Source organism: Vigna umbellata, chromosome 6, assembly GCF_029865625.1.
Source record: "Vigna umbellata cultivar VRB3 chromosome 6, Vumbellata_1.0, whole genome shotgun sequence".
NCBI classification, from domain to species: Eukaryota; Viridiplantae; Streptophyta; class Magnoliopsida; order Fabales; family Fabaceae; genus Vigna; species Vigna umbellata.
The window spans coordinates 34668483-34688045 of record NC_142170.1 but is presented as its reverse complement, the minus strand read 5'-3'; the positions used below and the strand labels follow the sequence as shown (position 1 = coordinate 34688045).

The window sequence follows — 19563 nt, the reverse complement described above, 5'->3', positions numbered from 1 at the left end:
ATCATGAAACTTTAACAGAACACAGTTACCACTTCCTTCCTTAGGAACTTTACCATAACAGAAGGCACACATCACACTCTGATGCGATAACAAGAGTTAAAGCAGAGAGTTTAAGTTTTGTCCAAATAAAAAAATCACGACACACACTCTCACACACATGGATAAACCACACCCTTTCAACCGTTTCCCACTCCATTCATTTTCTCACCACAACAGACAAATATAAATTTCATTCGCTCACACACACTCACACACAACATAACCATTCTCACTCACTTTCCCACCTTCTTCTCCGTTCTCTCATCATCATCATCATCATCATGATGGAGGGCTATTCTCTTCCACCACCGCCCGGTGAAGAGGACGCGCCACCACCGTCATGGGGTAGGCCCAATTCACAGGAAGAGGACATTGCCATTGCCTTGGGTGCCCCTCTTTCCTTTAAATCCATGCTTCAACAACAGCCTCAACAACCACAACCACAGCCACCACAACTTGACTCTTACTTCAACTTCAACATCAACTCTGCTATTCCCATTCCCTTTGTTCCTACTATGGAATCTTTTCCCCCTCTGGACCCCTTCTCACCTTCACTTTCATCGTCTCCTTTTTTCAACAACAGCAACAACACCAGCATGCCCTTTGACCCGGGCTTTGACTTGGGCCTCGACAACGGGCTTCACTCTTCGTGCCCCCCTCTTTTCTCCCAGGTTCAGCCGGGCTTCGAGTTTGGAGAACTGGAAGCTCTTACTGCTGCACCTGGGCATGTGCCCTTTATGGAGGGACCGAAGGGGGAGAATCCTCTTGAGAGGGTGCAGCCGACCCTTTACAGGAAGAGGAGGGGAACGGCGGAGATTCCGGGGCTGGAGACGGTGAGGAGGAAGGGGAGGAAGTGGGAGGAGGGGGAGGCTGAGGAAGGGAGCAGTGCTGACGTGGATGGTTCTGGGCTGAATTATGAGTCTGATGAGAATGATAATGGAAATAATGGTTTGAAGAGAAGTGAGAATGGTGAAGATCACAAGGGGAAGAGAAAGGGGTTGCCTGCCAAAAATCTCATGGCGGAGAGGCGCCGCCGGAAGAAGCTCAATGATCGGTTGTACATGCTCAGGTCTGTTGTGCCCAAGATTAGCAAGGTATGAAAAACCAAAACAAAAAAGAACTAAATTTTTCATAAATTGTTCTTCATTGTTCTTGATTATTGGTTTGTTTCAATGTTCATTGTGTTTTGTTTTGTTTTGGGGGTGACTGGTTTTATCTTACAAAAGTAGAAATGGAACAAAACTTATATGTAATTTTTAAGTATTTTTGGTGTTATATTTTGTTAATCCGAGTAATTAAAGTTTATATTAGATGTTAATGTACATTATTGAGGTGGAGTTTTGATTTTGGTAGAAGAATTCTACCAAAAGAATCTAATTTTGGGGTTGTGCTTGAGGAGAAATATAAAAGTTGTTTATGAAAGAATTGTTTCTGGAGAAAATTTTCTAAACATGATATTATTCTGAGGTTCTCTATTTCCGGTTGTTGTCTCCTATGCTGATAAATGTCATTTTGTGACTTATGTTTGGTGGAGAATCTGGTGTGTGGTTGTGCATATTGATGACAGTTTTGAAGAATTTGTAGTTCATTCGTGTTAGGAGCTTAGGAAGGGTGCATGCTGATGTTCTTGTATTTGTTTGCAGATGGATAGGGCTTCAATACTTGGGGATGCAATTGACTACCTGAAGGAGTTGCTGCAGCGGATCAATGATCTCCATAACGAGCTGGAGACAACTTCGGCGGGCTCGTCACTGCTGCCGTCTGCTTCTACAAGCTTTCAGCCTCTAACACCCACCCTGCCAACTCTTCCCTGCAGGGTCAAGGAGGAACTGTATCCTGGCACCTTGCCAAGCCCTAAAAATCAACCTGCAAAGGTAATTTTTTTTTGTTGATTTAATTGCAGAATGGTGATTGTACAAGGTTGAAAATGCAGCTTGTTGTACGTAGACCATGTGAACTATGCTGCAATTGAAACTTTTAGAAAGATAACTTCTGAAAATTTTCAAAAATTTTGAAACTGAGTGATGCACAGAAGTTTCTTAGTCACATATTTGTATGCTTCAAACAGAAGTTTCTCTGGACTTTGAAACACATTTATATGCTTCAAACAGCAAGAGTGAACTCAAATTTGAAACTAGGAGACGCTAAGGTGTAGCGAAAGATCCTGGTATAAAAATTGGTATACTAGGAACTAAGAAAAAGTGTGGGTGAGAATGCTCCAATTTGAGTTGTGAAAGCAGAGAAAAATTTACTCCTACTACTCCTGTGTCTTCCATTGCAGTTGTATACCATTCAGAGTCTAAGAAGAAACCAGTGATGGCCAACTAGATTGATATACATTTTTATTCTGACAGAACTTAATTGCATGGTGATTGAGAAATTGTTTTAAAGTGACTTTGGTACTTCTGATATTATATATAGGTTGAAGTTAGAGCAAGAGAAGGGAGAGCTGTGAACATTCACATGTTTTGCACCCGCCGACCAGGCCTTTTGCTGTCTACCATGAGGGCTTTGGACAACCTCGGATTGGATGTACAGCAGGCTGTAATAAGCTGTTTCAACGGCTTTGCTTTAGATGTGTTTAAAGCTGAGGTATAATTTTCTCTCCTTTTCCAGTAACTATTATTTAACTTACTTTTGCATTGTGATGCTTGTCATTGCTCTTAAGGCTCAGTGATGCCACACATTGCATGTTCAGTATTGATTTCTGGTGCCTACATCTGTTCTGTTGGATAAATTTGATTAGTTATGCTCAGAATCTTGCAGCACTAAAATCATTAAAAATTTATGTTTGAGTTTGTGAGTTGCATTTGGTATTGAGTATATGAATCTGAAGTTTTTAGGTTTGATGTAGTGTTTGTTGTTTGTTAGCAGCAATGCAGAGAAGGGCAGGATGTGCTACCTGAGCAAATCAAAGCAGTGCTCTTGGATTCAGCAGGGTTTCATGGTATGATGTGATGAAAATGCTTGATGAGTTTCCCTTGTAGAGCAACCAACCATAGTTGCTGTGGCTTGCAGTTTGTAAATGCAGTGCTTCTTCTTCTTATTCTCCTCTGTAGAGGCCTTACTGTTTTGGCCATGATCAAATAGGTTAGTTGAATCTGTAGGTTGAGTTATCTTTGGTATTTTTTTCTTAATCGTTCTTTTGACAAAAGCCAACTTCTGTTGTTTACTTAATTTTCAACTGATGTAATAAATCGTTTTATTTCTTTTCTATTTTTCCCAGTCTTTGATTTTCGTCTTTTTATCTTGAATTTGATGCAACTCAATGAGTCTTCAAAGTTGTTATTTTTCAAGAGAATAGCGATGAAAATCATTTTCACTTTCTTCAAATATTTCAGTTTACACTCTAGAATTAAACCAAATCAGTTATTTTGGCTACAAATTCATGCTTGGACAAATTTCACATTACCCAATTTTAGATCAAATTAGTTAACAGCTTTATATATAACTTCTGCATATTTTAATGGTATGTTAGGAAAGTAACTCGATTTCATATATGTTCATATAGTTCACGTTTTGAGATTGTTAAATATAAGAAGATAATGATTAGACTTTTATGGTAGAAAAAGAAAAGAGCAATTTTTGAGATGCTTTATTTTATTTTAGAGCAATATGCCTTTTTCCTTTGTTTAGGTCATAACTGGGCTTCAGTTACGTGATTGAGATTATCTTGTTATTTATGAACAGCTTAAACAACGCTCTACACTTTTTTATGAAGATACTGTTATTGATCCTGGATATTAGAGGAAATTACACATAAGTTGTAATTGATACTTTATTCTGCTACAATTTCAATTAAGTTGGTACACTAGCTAGTAACAATTAGTTGCAGTATTTCCAAATATTATTAAAAAATAACGAGAAAAGAAAAACAACAAAAGTATGGGCAAAACTAAACCAGGCCTTTGTACAAGGCAATTTCTTAGTGCACCCCATTAATTTCTTCCTGCACCCCATATACTTTTAATTCTATTTCTAGGTTTATTTACAGAGGGCATCCATTTTAAATGGTATTTTCGTAATAAAGCTGTTTTTTAAATATTACGAGATTGAGTGAAGTCATGCTAAGACAATATAATTTTGTATTTGTGAAGTCAATACTTCTAATACGACTTGACTTTACATTTGATAAGTCAAATTTCTCTTATTTGAAATTGAAATTGTAGGAGGTAGTACAACTTTAATTTATTTTTCTTTTAGTGTTTAGTATGATTTATTTTTCTTTTAGTGTTTAATATGATGTATTTTTCTTTTAGTGTTTAGTAAGATGTATTCAGTTATTTCTTTTATATTCATGTACAAGTTGTGTTTGGTATAATGAATTCAATGTTAAGGTGTTTGATAAGAAAATTTAATAGAATAAAACTAGAATAAATACTTTATTATTATATAATATAATATTGTAATTATTAATGTAAAGATTTTAGTTAATTTAATTGAATATAGTTATTTATATTAATAGAATGAATACTTTGAAAATTTAATAGAATAAGACTAAAATTTTATAAGCAATTAGATTACCAATGAAAATTAAGGAAAGATTTTTTCTTAAAAAATATTTATTGACGTTATGAGTGTTTTCCTTTCATAAAGAGTTTTTTGAAATTAAACATAAAGATAAAGAAACTCTTAATGAGTATTGGAGAGATTCAACAAACTTTATGTTTCCTGTCCTCGACATCAAATAGAGGAATAATCCATTATTCAACACTTTTATTAAGGCTTGAATTCGTTAGACAAGGCGTGGGTAGATGTTGTAAGCGAAAGATCTTTCCTAGACAAATTACTAGAAGATGTTAGAAAGTTGAGAGAATGAAAGGCATTAGACAGTCAATAGTTTGAAACAAGAGCAAATTCGACGACCTTATTAAAAGGACTTCACAAGAGGGAAACTTGTGAAACAAATGGAAAGAAGATAGATAAAAGAATAAATGAGATAGAGAAAAAGCTCGACGAGTTTGTTTAAAACTTCAACTATGCAAGGTGCTAGAGTATGTAGAATTTGTACTTCAACCAACCATTACACCAATTCAATCTAGCTTAATAAAAACTACTGTGGAGGAAACATCTAAAGCTTTTATTGCAAACATGTTTAGAGATAATAGATCATCGCAGAATAATTATGATTTATCCTTAAATAAATATGATCCAAGTTAAGGAATCATCCAAATCTAAAATCGGCAAATCAAGAATCACAACAGTAAAATCAACAACACAAACAACCTTATTTCCACCTCAAGTAAGGCAATAATCTCAACATATGATGTTACAAGATTTCATGAAGATAATGGTTGAGCAAAATACGAAAATGAAGAAAGCGATTGAAGAATTGACTCAAATGATGTACACAATGGAAGCTAATTTTGCTAAAGAATAAAATCAACTGCCTACACAAATTGTGATCAACTCACAAAATGTAAGTGTTATTAGTTTAAGGATAGTAGGCAAGAACAAGGCCCTGAAGAACCCAAGAGGATGAAGATAATGAGAATGAAGATGCGTCTAAAAATAGAGGATCAAGTGAATCATCACAAGTTACACCCATGACTCCAGGTTAGTATCCTCTAAATCTTCTTCTAAAAATTCTTCTTCATCTTATTCTCTTCCTCCTTTATATTCAAATTGGTTGAAACTAAAAAACAAGAAAATGGAGGAGCTAGAAAAAAATCTTGAATATTTAAAAAAAGGTGGAGATCAACATCTCTTTATTAGATAATGTAAAACAAATCTCAAAATACATTTAAGTTTTTTTAAAGAACTTTGCACAAATAAAAGACGTATTAGGGATAATGAGGTTGTAAACTTGGGAAGAAACGTGCAAGCTTGATTAAGAAGCATATTAAAATACCCAAAAAATGCAAGGATTCGGATATTTTTTTTGTTCTTTGTGTTATTAGAAGTTCAAAGTTTAATAATGCCATGCTAGATTTAGGGGCTTCTATAAATGTAATGTCTTTATAAATGTTTACTTCTTTATCTCTGGGATCTCTTATAAGTGTGATCATTTAACTAGTTAATCGTTATAAGTGTGTTAGACGGTGCTTGTCCTTGTAAACAAGTTATTTTTTCTATATATTTCTACATCTTTGGATATGAAGGATGGTGAATGAATTAATTCAACAACCATTATCTTGAGAAGACCTTTCATGACGACAATATAAATCGAGATAGATGTGCATGCAAGATCATTGATTATGGAGATAGGTGATGAAAATAGGGCTGGGCATAGTTTAATAAACTGTACTAAACTACGGTTATCTATACTATAATATACTTAAAAAAAACTAAACTGATGTATACTAAAAACTAATTAAATTACTTTTTAGTTCAGTTAGAAAAACTGAACTTTATATCAGTTTAGTATAGTTAATTGTATGAACTGCTTGTCTTATTAACACTGATTTTGTCCATTGTATCATCTGCAACCGCGAAATTGCATCATGTTCATTTCTAATTTCTTTATAATGCATGGCCAATTGCAATAAAAAATTACCTCTGAAATTTTCATTCACATGCACGGCTTTCCTGCAAAACAATTAGCGAAGATAATTCAGTTTCGTTTTTGCCTAAAACTTAGTTCGAAAGTGTTATTTATGAATCCACAAAGATAAAATGGAATGAAATAAACCAACCTGAGATCTACAGAACCAGATTGTGCAGCCGATCCTATCCAAAATTCACTCCTCATTTCAGCCTCAAATTTGTTGAGATCAGCAAGGGTAGGTGTGTCAGAGTTGAAGGCAATAACGACGCCTGCCAACGGGGCCGAAGCCAATTTCTCTCATTTCCTGAATTCTGCTTTGGTAGCCATTGTACTACAACCAACACTCTTTCTTCTTTCTTCAGAGTTATCTCTATTTGAGTTCAATTGACAAGCAACGACAAAGGGCTTTGAATGAGAATCCAAAGTAAGAAATGTAGGAAAACTTAAACCTTATCAGTTAAATTTTGTGTACTTAGCAGTACAGTTTAGTTTTTACTATAGTTTAAGAAGTTCAGTTCAGTTTATCTGAACTACTTTTAAGTTTAGTTCAGTTCAAAAGAAATAGTTTGTAGTTTAGTACAATTTTCATCAATATAATTCAGTGCAATTCAGTTTGTCCAACCCTAAATGAAAAGATGCAGATTAACGTATTGGAGGCCATGAAACACTTAATGATTTATCAAGTAATGTTGTAACTAATTTTTCTTCTAGTTTCTTTTTTAAAGTATCATTTTTCATACTTATAAAAAATTTTCTAAATACATTTTTTATTTTACTTATATAATAATAATAATAATAATAATAGTAATTTAACAAATAATTAAGCTCTAGTTAATAACGTTTGGAATCACTATTATAAACGGAAAAAACACGTAATTTTTAAATATTGTACATATTTGTTTTAGATTTTTATTTTGAGAAGGTAAAATAATTTTTTTTCTCTTTTTAAGACTATTTTATTTAAGCTTTTCCATCAATTTTCATTAATAATAACTAGTGGAATATATTTATGTGTGTCTATCTTTATTTTATGATAATAACTAGTGAAATATATTTCTGTGTGCCTATCTTTAGTTTATGATAATAAGAGAATAAAAAATATTTTTTAAATAATTAATAAAATAAAAACGTTATTAAATTTTTAAAATATATGTTCACAAAAAGTAATTGTAGAATATTTTTTTTTTGACAATGTTATCATACTTAAAATTTGTAGTTAAGAATAACTAATCAATTAAAAAGTAATAATTACAAAATCAAAATAATTAAATAATTGTTAGCATAATTTACACTAATGAAAGTAAAGTTAACATAAAACAGTAGTTATCAAAATATTTTTTTTATTAATAGTCACAGATAATTTATATTAAAAGATAAATTAAGCAGTATCAGTTAATTTACATCTCCATCAAATTGTTTCATTTATTATTTGAATTAACTTTTTTTTTTTTAACTTCATCTTAACCTTTTAACTACAGTGAATTATAGTATAAATAGTGAGGAGAAAGCCAAGTACAAAATAAACCCTAAAATCCAGGGTTTTGTAAACCTCGCTCATGGCGTGCACAATCGATTTTCGCTGCCTTGATGAGGGTTTCGGCGGCAAAACCTACAAGCGCAAGAGGGAGCAGCAGTCCCAAACACAAACGGACGACGTCATCACCGGCAAATATGGCGTTTCTCTCATGGACACAGACGAGGCCGTCCCGCCTCCGGCGAAGCGATCAGCCCTAACGTCGTCGGAGAATCCGGACAAGCCTGTATATGGTCAGCCGAGCTACGACGGCGTGATTGCCGGGAAGGTATCCGGTCGGAAGTGGAAACAGGTGCGGCAGAAGAGGGCTTCGGCGACGCAGGTGAGCCGGAAAGGGACTACTTTCGAGCAGAGAGAAAGAGAGAAGATGATTAAGAAGGCGTACAAAGAGAGGATGATGGAGCTGAAGGAGGAGATTCGGTTGAACAAGGTGGAGAAGCGGAAGAAGAGAGAGGAAAGGGAGAAGAAGAAGCAGGAGAATATTCTCAAATCTGGAACCAAGTTCCAGAAGATTACCAACCCTAACACCTTGAAGAAGATTGCCAAATCGAAAAACCGGAAGCAGCTTAGAGTTGTTCCTGATGAATTGTTCAAAAAATAAATATCTGTATTTGTTTTTTTGGTTTTCAACTCAGTTTTAATATATTGCTTTTTTGTGGAAAATAGTTAGTATTAAAATTAGAATTAATGCGTAGTCTGAAGTATTATAGTATTTTCATTTATCTGTTTTTATGCTCTTAAGGTTCATTCGGAATGGTCCAAGAAGCTCACAAAAATTGAGGTGTGATGAATTGAGTGATTAATTATGAATTCAAAGTTTTTGTTTTTATTTTATTGGAATCCCAAAATTCAGTCATCATCTATATGACTCATCCTTTTATGAATGAAATCGATAAAGGGAAACAAAGGTTTAAAATTACGTTGATGTTGGGGAAATTGTGATGGAAAGAGTTGATGTGATTAAATGAAGAAAATAGTTTATATGACCATGGGCATTGATATTGTAGCCTCTATATAAATAAAAATAGAAAAAATGTGTGATATGACAGTGGAAGCAAACTCTATCAAGGATTTCTTTTTCCTGCTAGGAAGGAATAGTATGTTTTCTCCTGACCAGTAGTGTAGAAAACTGGTATTAATAAACAAGGGTACAGTTGTTAATAGAGACGAATTCTTTGTCAGGGTTAACGCCTTTTCTTTGTTAGTAAAATTGATGAAACAAAGGCAAATTACCAGTAGTCCTTACAGGAGCAAGATCCATCTCTGAAATGATGGAATCTACTTGAATCCCTGACTGTGATTTCCCGGTTTACAATCTTGGAGATTACCTTGATGGCAGCGTGACAATCGTTACAAGCTCGTAGGTTCTTCATCACCAATATGGGTGACCCTTTTGGGGTGCTAATAAGTGCAAACGCAATGGCAATGCGTTCACTGTGATACTTTAGGGATTCTACCTTGATTTCCTCATCCACATTGTGCAGGGCACAACTTGAGTCAGGTTTATACCCTTGTTTCTCCATTTGCTCTTCCAACTCATCAAGCATCCTTGTTATCTCTTTCATCTGTGGGTGAGACATGTCATTGGCTGAGAAAACATGAGTCTTCTGTTTGATTTCAACCCAACTGTATGCTGGGACCTTTCTGATCCCTCGCTCTCTCATGGCCTTCTTCACCTTTCCCACATTCTCCCATTCACCAGCTGCTGCATAAATATTGGAAAGGCTAACATATGGAGCAGCATCTCTAAGGATCTTCATATTGAATAGTTGATCTGCTGCTCTCTTTGCCATCTCTTGATTCTTATGGATCCTGCATGAGTTGAGAATCGATGTCCACATTACCTCATCTGGTTCAAACGGCATCCGAGCCATCAATATCTCAGCCTCATCAAATCGCCCACTACGACATAACATATCAACCATTGATGCGTAATGCTCTTTTTTGGGTACAAATTTATACACTTGAGTCATGGAGTTGAAGTATTGTAATCCTTCTTCAACTAGACCACAGTGGCTGCAGGCACACAAAATGCTAAGGAAGCTGACAGAATTTGGTTGCAGACCTGAATGAACCATTTGTTCAAATGATCTGATAGCATGGCCACCGGCTCCGTTTTGTGCATAAGCTGAAATCAGTGCATTCCAGGAAACACAGTTCCTCGTAGGCATTTCTTGAAACATATGAAGTGCTTCTTTTATGGATCCACATTTTGCATACATGTCCACCAGTGCACTCCCAGAAAATACATTTGAAATGCATCCAGACCTGATTATATGTGAGTGTAACTGTTTTCCCAGTGTTAGTGAAGCTAGATTTGCGCAAGCTCTTAAGATACTGGCGTAAGTGGCTGAGTCAGCACGTATTTTGGCTCTTTGCATCTCAACAAATAGCTTTAGGCCGTCTTCATGAAGCCCCTTCTGAACATAACCTGAGATCAGGGCTGTCCATGGAACTGAACTTTGATGAGCCAGATCAACAAAAATCCTATTTGCTTGCCCAAATTTGTCACATTTAGCATACATGTCAACCAAAGAATTCCCAACCAGAATTTCTGAAATGGCATCTGTTACAATAGTCTGGGAATGAATTTGCCTACCCATTTCCAGGTTCAAAGCATTTGCGGCAATGCTCAAAAAGGTTGCAAATGGGAATTGTCGCCGGTTAAATCTTGTAAACTGTAATTCCCTGAAAAGTTCAAGCGATTCCTCCACTCTTTCATTCCATGCACAACAAGTGATGACCACATTGTAAGAGATACCATCCACCTCTGGCATTTCATAAAAAAGCTTCCTCACTTCAGCAACACGATCATGCTTGGAGTAGAAATCAAGCAAAGCATTAGCCACAAACACATTCCACACAAAATTACACTTCACCATAAAACTGTGAACTTGTTGCCCAAATTCTATATCATCCAACTGTATGGCTGCAGTTAAAACCGCAGCAAAAGTAAAGTCAGTGGGCTTGAACCCCAAATTCTGCATCTTGAAAAACAGGTTGATAGCATCATGATTGAAGCCCTCTTTGGAGTACCCCGTCAACAACACATTGAAAGTTACATTATCTCGCTCCGGCATATGCTTGAAGAGGTGACAAGCCAAACCAAGGCTAAGCGTCTTACAGTAAGAATCAAGCAACGAGTTGCAAACCGTCAGGGTGGAATCATACCCCAATTTGACAACATGGGCATGCAGTTGTGCGACTTCATTGACACTGTCAAACTCAGTGAACCCAGATAAGAGAGTCGTCAAGGTGACATGATCCGGAACCAAGCCGTGCCTACACATATCAGCGAAGAGACTGAAAGCGTCGCGGAACTTATTGTTCTGAGCGTAGCCACCAATGAGCATTGTCCAGGTAACAACCGAGCGTTCAACCATGCCATCAAACAAGCTCCTAGCAGTGGAAAGATTGCCAGAGTTTAAGTAACCCGTGATCATAGTGTTGGTGGAGATGATGTTCTTTTGAGGCATTTCGTCGAAGAGTTTGCGTGCTGCATCCAAATCCCCATGTAGGAGATGATTCTTAACTTGAAAGTTAAAACGATACGTGTTGGGATCGAAGCCTGTCTTGATGATGGAAGCATCGACCTGAAAGTGTCGTTTTTGAAATGTCAAAATTCCGTTTTTCCTCGAACATGCTTTGATGTAATTCATGGAAGAAAAACGGAAAATTGAAAGCTCGTTCTTTGCGCCAAATTCAGCACAGTTTGTAAAGATGTGTAATGAACTTTCCGGTGAAAAATCAATTGACTGTCTAAACTTTAAATTTTAAAAAATAAAATATTATATTAATCAAAGAACATCTTTCAAACTCAAATGTATTAATTGCATCAACTGTTTCAAATTAAATTTACTAAACTCCAAAGGGAATGGACTTTTTATCTTTCAAGATGTTGATATCCATTCACTGAAAAAATAAAATAAAATAAAGACTATCATATCAAAAAATTTATGAATAGAAAAATTCTAAAGATTTAAATCAATTCTCTCGAAAAACTTGTTTGCTTTGAATTTACAATATTCTGTTTTTGGCGATATAAAATAAGATTTCCATATGAATCATTCAAAAGGATTTTCAAAAGAAATTTTCATAATTAAATAGCTTGAACCTGGTCTAACAAAATGGCTTGTTAGAACTTATTTTAAATTATTGGGTTAAATATGTTTTTAGTCCCTAAACTATTGACCGTTTCTGGTTTTCGTCCCTCTTCCAAAGTAAGGTACAATTTAGTCCTCAATCTTTAAAAAACGTTCGTTTTAGTCGAAAAAACGAACGTTTTGAGGACTAAAACGAGGACTAAAAACAAAATTTTGAGGACTAAAACGAACGTTTTTCTAAAGAATGAGGACCAAATTGTACCTTACTTTGGAAGAGGGACGAAAACCAGAAACGGCCAATAGTTTAGAGACTAAAAACATATTTAACCCTAAATTATTTAATAAAATAAGCAGATACTTTTTTATGTTTGTTTAATTTACTTATTTAAAAATAAGAAAAATTATAAGTTTATTAAATAAGTAATTTTTAAAAGACTGTTAATTTAAAAAACATTTATTTTAAGGTTATACAAACAAACCTAAAGATACAATATATATATATATATATATATATATATATATATATATATATATATATATATATATATATAATAACAATAATAATAATAATAATAATAATAATAATAATTGTCTTGGGAGACGAAGGAATAAGTTATAAATGTAACATCCCAAAATATATACTATAAACTATATTAAAGAGAAGTTACAAGCATGATAAAGTATACAGTTATCCATCTAAGATATAAAGGGTTACCTTTACAGTCATCAAAAAACAACTATAAATTTTAAACTTTATATATACATACTAAAGGATACTTCAAAAGTATACACAAACGTCTACTAAACTAAGCCATCTACTCAGCATCATCACCTCATCCAAAGCTTGCTCCAGAAAAACCTCTTCTTCCGCTGCTCACATCCAAAGGATGATCATTGCAGAAGAAGAACATCAGAACATACAAAATACAAGCACACAACAGGGTAAACTAGTTTAAACAAAGATTAATCATACATCAATTTATTTAACTTCATACAATCATATTATTCGTTCACATCACATAAACTCTTCACACATAACACCACATTGACTTTGACTGTCTGGACTTAGAATGATTGTCGAGCTATGGCGGGTCGTGCACTCGTGGTGGCTTCTACTGCTTTGCAAAACCATTGCCAATGGGTTTCACCCTACCACACTCCGTTATCACTCACCTTGGGCCATACTGGAAGCACCCAAGACTAGGACCTCCTACTACTTCTCACGACATGGATCAATCCTCTCTACTTGAGAATGAAAGAGCATTGGAGTTTCAGGATAACCCCCAAGACTAAGCTCCTGCATTCATTCTAAACTTACTTGAATCTCAACTAGAGATTTCACTTTGAATCACAACATAGGGCACCACCATGTTTCCTCTCCTTGAGGATCATGTAATTACGTCCATTAACCATACTTTGAACTTTACACTTTGAAACCACCAACTTACACTTTGAAATACAACATACATCAATAACCAATGATATTACATGATACAACTTCAACTTTCTTCATACAACACTCAATGTTTCATTTAAAACAATCTAAGATCAAAAGAAGAGTGAACTAGAACTGAAACCCTCGCACAACGCACATATTCGCATAGCGAAACTAGAGGCGTCTCGCACAACGACCTAGCTCGTTGTGCGAATCCTCAAACAGAGACCACACCCTCTAAACCATTCGCATAGCGGTTATATTCACTATGCGAATAAACCCTGACTTGAATCAGACCCCAGACCCCTCGCATAACGTCCCAGCTCGCTATGCAAAAACCTCAGATAGTGGCTCATGCTCCTTAAGCACTCGTAGAGCGAAACTCATTCGTTGTTCGAATAAAAAGAATAATAGTTCGAGACCCCAACCAGTAGCATAGCGACTTGATTCGCTATGCGGATCAACAAACAGAGAGCAACCCTCTCAATTCATTCGCACAGCGCACCCATTCACTGTGCGAATGCCTTGGCAGAGAGCACCTTGCCAAGGTGACTCGCTATGCGAATCCATTCACACAGCAAGTCTGCATAATTTGCAGAACGAAATTCTGCAGAATTATGCAACTCAACCACAACTTACCAATTCTACTCAATTTTCTCAACTTCTAACACTCATAGATTGTTGTACAAACTTAATTAAACTTGACTAAGTGATTCTAAACCTTCCTAACATCAATCTAAAGTGTTTATGCATCAAATCCTACTCTAAAACCTCAATTTCCTCAACTTAGAGATCCAAATTCCAATTTACCACTTTGAACCTGATTTTGACCAATTTGATGACTCAAACAAGTCACATATGACTTATCTAAACTGCCCCAACAAGCCATAACATCACTTGACCTCTAATGCTCAAATTCACTACCTCACTTCCTCTAAATTACACTAAACAAGCTCAATTCACTTCACTTTTTATCTAAACCCTACCATAACAGGTTTCTCACATAAAATACCTCCAACCAGTTAAATCACCACTGATAAATTCATCCATCTCAATTCATAAACATCACAATACAGTTTCATACATTAAACATTCCAGTACATACTATTCAATCTACTTAGCATACAAACAGTGTCCCAAAACAACATACTAATTCATAATTTATCATACATACATATCATACAACCAATTGAGATAAAGTTTCTAGCTCCCCTTACCTCAGAGATTAACAACCCAACTCACAGAGATACTCTGACAATGCCTTACAATGCAAGGAAACTCAACAGAAACCTATAATTCACCAATTGGTGATAGAAAACAGCTCTTAGAGCTTGAATTTAACTAGAAAATGAAGGAGAAAACTGCTAACCACATGCAAAGCTTTAATGATGCATGTTCTCAGTCCAAAAAGGTATGGATAACAATGGAAACAACTTACCAGCTAAAGAACAAGATATTGATCGGTCCAAAACGAAGCCTTCAACGCCAGGATCATCTAGGCACCTCCTGATCGTCGAACAAATAACTCAACAGTGAGATATTGTAGAAAGAAGTCAGAGAACTCTGGGGAATATAGTTCTAGAGAGATGAAGTGTTCTTATAAAATAGATTATTATAAAGTGTTATTAAAATAGGTTTATTATAGATTTATTATAGATTGATGTTTATAAAAAGTTTATGAGTTTATAAAATAGAGTATTGTAGAGCATATAGATGTATTAAAATAATGAAACAAATTATTTTACTTTAAAATAATCTTATAATATAAATAGAATTTTATAAACACTTCTCATTATTATAGATTTATTATAGATTGATGTTTATATATTTAATTTTTGTTGGTATATAATATATGTTTATTTCTTTTATTATTAAAATAGATTTTATTATTTAAAGATTTTTATCATAATCAATTAAAATAAAAATTAAAATAAAAATATTAAGATAGAGTATATTATTTAGAAACTTATCAAAATTAATTAAGTTAAAGATAATTTTATTTTATTATAAAAATAATGAGATTTTATAAATATTTAGAAAATAACTCCGTATAAATTATCCATTTTCCTTCATGCTGTTTTGGCCAGTCTTGTGGTGACATTATATTGTGAAATTGTATGTGTTCAAGCTTTTAATAAGTGTGTAGTCAGATATTTTAACAGCAGTTGTTGGCACATTATATTTACTTCAAGGTTTGGGAGTGTTTTTAATCTTTGTAGTGCAGGTTTAGGTTGCTGCATTTGCCATACAGGAGAGGGTATTCTGCTGGTTGGTTATTCCTAAAAGCAAGAACTTTTGATTGATTGAATGACTGCACCTTTTGCCTAAAATTGTATTAATGTAGTGTATCTTTGGGATGGTAAATATTAGCTAACATTTTAGGATATTCCATGTATTAGTAATTAACCTTTTAGTGTAGTTTAGTGTGTCTAGGAAGGCTAATTATTATTGTAGTTTAGTGTAGTTATTTTTTTTTTATGTTTGTGATAACGTGTATATTGTGTCTTCTTGTATACTTTTTAAAACTAAAGGTGATGATCGAGGTAATATCCGAATTAAATTAATAAACGATTAGAAATGTAGTATAACTAGGAAGTGATTGATAGGTCGTTTCTGAAAAGGACCAAACTTTGGTTCAAACAATAGGTCGAACATGTGGTGGGAGGTGGTTTTTGGACAGTTTTGTATAGTGAAATCAAACAACTAAAACACGAAATCAAACACTAATTGGGAAGGATTGGCCACTAGCTCAATTGAATTGTTCCAATCACGGATTAGCAACAAATACCCACTCCTCTAACACCTAATCTAACACAAGTTAACCAACTAAGTGAAGACTAACCATGTTTTCATAAAAGCGAATTTAGCAAACGCGATGCACACATTCAATCAATTCTGCACCATACAGTCCAATCGACTAAGCGAAGATTAAACACCAATTAGGCAACTAAGTGTACCCAATCGCAAGCGCAAAACAGATTCAATATTATGCCAAGTCAGAGTAGCAGAATGACAATTCACAGTCCAGAAATCTTATAGAAACGATGCAATTTCACTAATGACCAACCAAGCATACTTAAGCTAACATTAAAGCAAAATCAAAATAGGCAAAACGAAGATGAATTCATTCTGTAAATTAACAGCAACATACAAAACACAATTATGGAATCAAAACAGAAATAAAAACACCATTCAAATAAGAAAACGAGATGGGAAAACGAGAATGAAAGTGTAGGTGCAGAAACGAAAATTGAAAAACAGAAAACGTAAATTCAAAAGAAGAATAGTAAACGAAATTGAAATTGCAATTAAAAACGAGATTCAATACACAATGGAGAAGAAGAAATAAAAGTCAAACCTAAGCCCCAAAGGGGAAGCTAAAAAACGTCCAATGCTAGAAAACCTAAAAAAAACGAAAGGTGGAGAAGAGAATAGAAGTGAAATCTGATTTTGGGGTTTGTAAACCCCAAATTACAAAATTTGCCCAAAAATTGGCCCAAAGCCATTAAAAACGAAATTCAAATATAATGTTGATTTCAATAATGGAAAATGATGTGGACACACTTTTTTTTGTCCCTAAATATGATTTCAAAATTGTCCTACATATAATTATTGGAATAATTAGTCCCAAATAATTCAAATAAGAATTAATCTTCAAGCCCAAATAGTGAAAATGAGACTATAATGGAGAATTAAACATAACTCACTAATACAATTCGGTGCGCAAAACTAAGTGAATAGTACAAAATAATGATTCATCAGTGGTATCTCTTCGCCTTTGAGAGGCAGTAGAAGAGATAAGTCTCTTCATCTATAAAGGACAGTGGAAGGGACCAATGTTCGAGTATTGTCCCTTTCATCTTTCGAGGGAGTAGAAATGGAATGATGTCTCACCCAAGTTTCCAATCGAGTTGAGTATAGTGCCCGTTATGAAAGTAGTGAAGTTTTTTTTATGGCAATCTCCTAGCTAAGTTGGGTTAAAGCTAGAAGAAAAGTTGTGAAGGTGGGTGAATAATGAGTGTTTGCGGAAGTTGGTAGAAATGAGAGCTAAGCTCACGATTTTGTGATGTTTTATGGTGATGGAGGTGATGTTTGATGATTATCTAAGAGAGGTTGGGCCAACTCTTAGAGGAAGGTGGCTAGAGGATGCCACTTTGGTTGCTCTAGTCTAGGGTGACCTTACAAGAGTATTATGGCACAAAAATGGTAGCATAACTTTACTCTATTTCAAAGGTAGTTACATGAAGGAGATACACCTTTATTTATAGGTTGAGGTGTCTCAAAATGTGCAGAAACTTTAACCTAAAAAGAGCGACCTTGGCTAGCTTGGAGAGCAAGGAGAAATCCTCGGAAGAAGACAAGTGGTGAAAATCCTCTCAAATGAGAGGATGACATGTGACCACTACCTATGAAAAATACTCTTCATTCCTAGAGTGACATGTAGCCATTAATTAGGAAGAAAAACTCTCCAATATGAGGGTGACAATTGTCAAGGCCATCCACTCTCTCTTGTCCACCAAGCTAGCTAAAAATGTTGACCTCTTGGTCAAATCATGGCGTCGAAGTCCACCTTGGTCAAAATTGGACCTTAGCCCTTTGTTGACTTGGGTAGTCAAAATTCTATTCTACTTGGTCCAAAATACAAGGCCCAAATTATATCTTATACTACTAGGCCCATTACACAAAGCCCAAATAAATCCTATATCATTTGGCCCAAAATTATTCTTACTCCAAAAGCTGTATGATAGCCCAAGATGGTCCAAGAGATTGAGTCTAGACCCATCTTTCAATATGACTTCAACTCTTCTTGAAAGTGTTTAACCATGACTAGAGGGTATGCCATCATTTTTACTCATAAGTCTTGGAGGAGCAGAGAAGATAGGTCTGAAGCTGCGGTGGAGGATGACTCGAAAGAACCTTCCTGTTTATGTGAACATGTTTTGTATGGTAAGGTACGGTAAGATGACACATGGGCTGTAACTAGTTAGTATTGATACTTTTTTGGCGTGACATGTGGTTGAGGTAATTGGGTTGTTGTGATCTGTTGATTATATTGATTTGATGTATACTGAATATTGTTATACTCTCTACATGAATGTTTTTATTTGGTGGCTCACCCTTACTTTTTGTTATGTTTTGCAATAATCATATAACTCATGTTGTTATAGAGAAACAAATGCTATTACAAATGCTCCAGTCAGATAATAAAGCAATGAGGTGCTAGGAGAGTTTGAAAGTTATTAGTGTTACTTTTAAACATTTCCGTTTTATCTGTAGTAGTTAATTTTAGAATTTTATTTGAAAGTTATAAAAATTAGAATAACTTTTCTTTTATTATCATTTTAGTAATAATGTTAATGGTTATAATTACTCGTGATATAGAAAACAAGAAAAAAATGGGACGTTACAAAAATAAAATTACAAAGTGATAATATTAATAAAATTAAAATGAATATTTTAATTTAATATTTGACTAAAATTAATTTGTAATAATGTGAATAATTTTATCATTTTATAAATAAAAAAATTTAATTTATTATATCAATCAATCGTTCACAATATTTTTTTGTTAAATATGTTTTTCCATTTTCAATTTATTATAAAAAATTATATTTTGTTCTTAAATTATATTATAAAAATATTTAATTAGTGTATAATATGAAAGTTATATAAATAAGCTTTCTCAATAAATAAGACGTGAAGGATTACTCATATAACATGCAGAGTTTTACATCAAATTATAATATAATTTCCTGCATTATTTTTAAAAGTAAAATATAAATATTTTATAATATAGTTTAGAAAGTGAACACAATTTTTTATATTATTTAGATGATAAAAAATGTATTTAATATGTTTTTATACCATTTCACTTTTCAATTTATTTTTCTTTATCCAAACGAAGTATTTTCACTTTTTTTTCCATCATTTCTCACGCTTTTCAAGTCTACTTCTTTGCTGAAAC

General features: G+C 34.2%; 2 protein-coding genes and 1 pseudogene across 3 annotated transcripts; 2 read left to right on the top strand and 1 right to left on the bottom strand.

Moving 5' to 3' along the window:
- The first annotated feature begins 222 nt into the window (after positions 1-222).
- Positions 223-3255, top strand: LOC124827560 (transcription factor ICE1-like). 2 transcript variants are annotated; one of them, XM_047300639.2, is made up of 4 exons: positions 223-1133; positions 1683-1913; positions 2461-2631; positions 2911-3255. In XM_047300639.2, the coding sequence occupies exons 1-4, from the start codon at positions 321-323 to the stop codon at positions 2995-2997; spliced, it is 1302 nt and encodes a 433-aa protein (XP_047156595.2). In that variant the 5' UTR covers positions 223-320; the 3' UTR covers positions 2998-3255. The 2 variants fall into 2 exon arrangements, with proteins under 2 accessions (XP_047156595.2, XP_047156601.2); XM_047300645.2 differs by having other exon boundaries at positions 234-1133; positions 2914-3255.
- Positions 3256-8035: 4780 nt separating this feature from the next.
- On the top strand, positions 8036-8723 carry LOC124827573 (uncharacterized). The gene has a single exon (XM_047300658.2). It carries the CDS (start codon positions 8083-8085, stop codon positions 8659-8661), a length of 579 nt encoding a protein of 192 aa, XP_047156614.1. The 5' UTR covers positions 8036-8082; the 3' UTR covers positions 8662-8723.
- A 385-nt stretch (positions 8724-9108) lies between these two features.
- On the bottom strand, positions 9109-11737 carry LOC148197319 (putative pentatricopeptide repeat-containing protein At2g01510 pseudogene; annotated as a pseudogene).
- Between the last annotated feature and the right edge of the window lie 7826 nt (positions 11738-19563).

What these genes read in the sequence shown, in the direction of transcription:
- LOC124827560 (XM_047300639.2), top strand. Translation starts at nt 321, where the DNA reads ATGATGGAGGGCTATTCTCTTCCACCACCGCCCGGTGAAGAGGACGCG. An exon ending in TTGTGCCCAAGATTAGCAAG is followed by an intron (nt 1,134 to 1,682) that starts GTATGAAAAACC and finishes ATTTGTTTGCAG; the next exon opens with ATGGATAGGGCTTCAATACT. An exon ending in TAGATGTGTTTAAAGCTGAG is followed by an intron (nt 2,632 to 2,910) that starts GTATAATTTTCT and finishes GTTGTTTGTTAG; the next exon opens with CAGCAATGCAGAGAAGGGCA.
- LOC124827573 (XM_047300658.2), top strand. Translation starts at nt 8,083, where the DNA reads ATGGCGTGCACAATCGATTTTCGCTGCCTTGATGAGGGTTTCGGCGGC.